Here is a 2,271-nt window from a genome sequence, read left to right on the forward strand (position 1 = left end):
CCGCCTGCCTCTGCCTCCCGAGTGCTGGGATTAAAGGCGTGCGCCACCACCGCCCGGCCTGATAAAAATTTTTAAAAAAAGCTTTAAAAAGATTTAAAATTGTAGTCAGGTGTGGTGGCGAATGCCTTAATCTCAGTACTTGGGAGGCAGAGGCAGGTGGATCTGTGAGTCTGAGCCAACCCGGTCTGTAGAGTGAGTTCCAGGACATCTGGAACTACACAGAGAAACTCCATCTTGAAAAAAATAAAACCAAACAACAACAAAGTCTTTAAAACCTGTATCTGTGTCTCTCATTAGAGTTTCCTTTCACCGGCTCACCGGCTGTCATATCACACTAAATTTTATCACTGACTGAAAACTATTTATTCTCCTCCCTCCCTCAATGGTTATTTGGCATAGGCTGTCACTAATAGCTCAGGCTGGCCTGGGACTCAAGAATCCTGTCTCCATCTCCCAAGAGGATGCTGCACCATATGTAATTTATATGTACTTATATACAAAATCTTATAGTACGCATTTTACAAATATAGCACACTTTAATTTTGACTACCCATATTGTAAATGTTTAATAGCTATGTGTGGCAGGTGGTTACTGAACAGGGCACCGTTGCTCTAACGAGAGTGGAAATAATGTCTTTTTGAAATTTACTTCATTAACCAGGATGGACATACTTTCCAGAATAAATGTACACATACATGAACATATATAATGTACAGTGTATATGGCTCATGCATGTATGAATGTAGAGATTGAACTCGGGGCTTTGCGCTGACCTAGCATGCACTCTATCACTAAGCTCCACTTGCAGCTCCGTCAAGGCAACACCTGTGTTACCACCTTATATTTTCCGGCATGTCAGTAATGGACCCCATCATTCTTTCTGAAGTTTCTCTGATTTGTTTTACTCTCAGATGTGGAAGTTACAGTCACCAGAGTCCAACTTTCTTTTGGACAGGGTCTCGTGTATCCCAAAGTGTCCTGGAACTTACTACGTAGATGAGGGTGACCTTGAATTTCTGATCCTCCTGCCTCAACATCCAAAGTGCTGGGATTACAGGTATGTGAGCTTCATGCAGGCTAGGCAAGCATTCTTTTATCTGAGCTGCATCCCCAGTCCCAGAGTCTAACTCCTTTAACTTTTAGTTGGGCTGATCCCGTAAGTGAAACTGACCTTGATTCCTACATTTTTTTGGGGGAAAGCAGACTGTCATGTTCTTACCTGATGTCAGGAAGGAAAGGGTACCAATTGTTTCATTGGACATGATGTTATGGAAACGTGCCAGCTGTCCAAACATCTGCAGGCCAGCCTCTTTCTCTCGGCGGGCTTCTGGTGTCAGATTCTCCCATTCTCCTCGGTCTTTCTCGATCTGCTGAATCTTTATCTTGCTCAAATACTATGGAAACCAGAAACGTGACACATCTGATAAGAGAAATGCAATTGAAGGATCATGACATTTAAGAGGGCTTAATTAAAATCCAGTCAACTGGGTTTAGAGAGGTGGCTCAATGGTTACAAACTCTTGCTGCTCTTAGAGGATCAGGATTTGATTCCCAGCACTAACACTGTGGCTCATAACCACCTGCAACTCTAGTTCCAGGGGATCTGACGCCTTCTTCTGGTCTTCATGGGCACTGTATGCATTTGCATACATTTAAGCAAAACACTAGTACACTTAAGAAAAAAATTCCAGAGCGGGAGAAGTGACTCAAAGGTTAAGAACACTTAGCACTTATTCTTGCACATGGCAGCCACATTTACCTGTAACTTAGCTCCAGGAGATGCAATGGTTTCTTCTAGCCTCCCCAAGCACCTGCATGCATATGGTGCACTTACATACATATGAACAAAATACTCATACACATAAATCTTAGGACAAAATAAAACCAGTCAACTAAGCTGGGAATATCATATAAAGGTCCTGAGTCTTTGTCAATATAGGGCTAGAGCTTAAGAGCTTCAGCAGGCGTCAGTGGGTTCCGGCACTTGTTACCAAGGATGGCTGATGACCCGAGTTTGAACCCCAGAACCCTCTTGGTGAAAGGAGAGAACAGCCTCCCACAAGATGTCCTTTGACCACTATGTGTGCACTATAGCAAGTGTATACACATGTATACACACACACACATGTAAAATTAAATCTTTTTTTTTTTTTTGTTTTTTTCGAGACAGGGTTTCTCTGTGGCTTTGGAACCTGTCCTGGAACTATCTCTGTAGACCAGGCTGGTCTCGAACTCACAGAGATCCGCCTGCCTCTGCCTCCCGAGTGCTG

The 2,271-nt window shown here is 43.3% G+C and overlaps 1 protein-coding gene and 1 pseudogene across 1 annotated transcript in view; one reads left to right on the plus strand and one right to left on the minus strand.

Annotated features, from left to right (window-relative positions):
- Window positions 1-2,271, plus strand: part of LOC101991805 — a 39,168-nt pseudogene that overhangs the window by 14,124 nt on the left and 22,773 nt on the right.
- Window positions 1-2,271, minus strand: part of Ube4a (ubiquitination factor E4A) — a 43,936-nt gene that overhangs the window by 10,651 nt on the left and 31,014 nt on the right. Inside the window, exon 16 of the mRNA XM_005347214.3 lies at window positions 1,221-1,395. Coding sequence (XP_005347271.1) covers window positions 1,221-1,395 — 175 coding nt within the window. The remainder of the gene's footprint in view (window positions 1-1,220; window positions 1,396-2,271) is intronic.

Source organism: Microtus ochrogaster, chromosome 5, assembly GCF_000317375.1.
Source record: "Microtus ochrogaster isolate Prairie Vole_2 chromosome 5, MicOch1.0, whole genome shotgun sequence".
Taxonomy (NCBI): Eukaryota; Metazoa; Chordata; class Mammalia; order Rodentia; family Cricetidae; genus Microtus; species Microtus ochrogaster.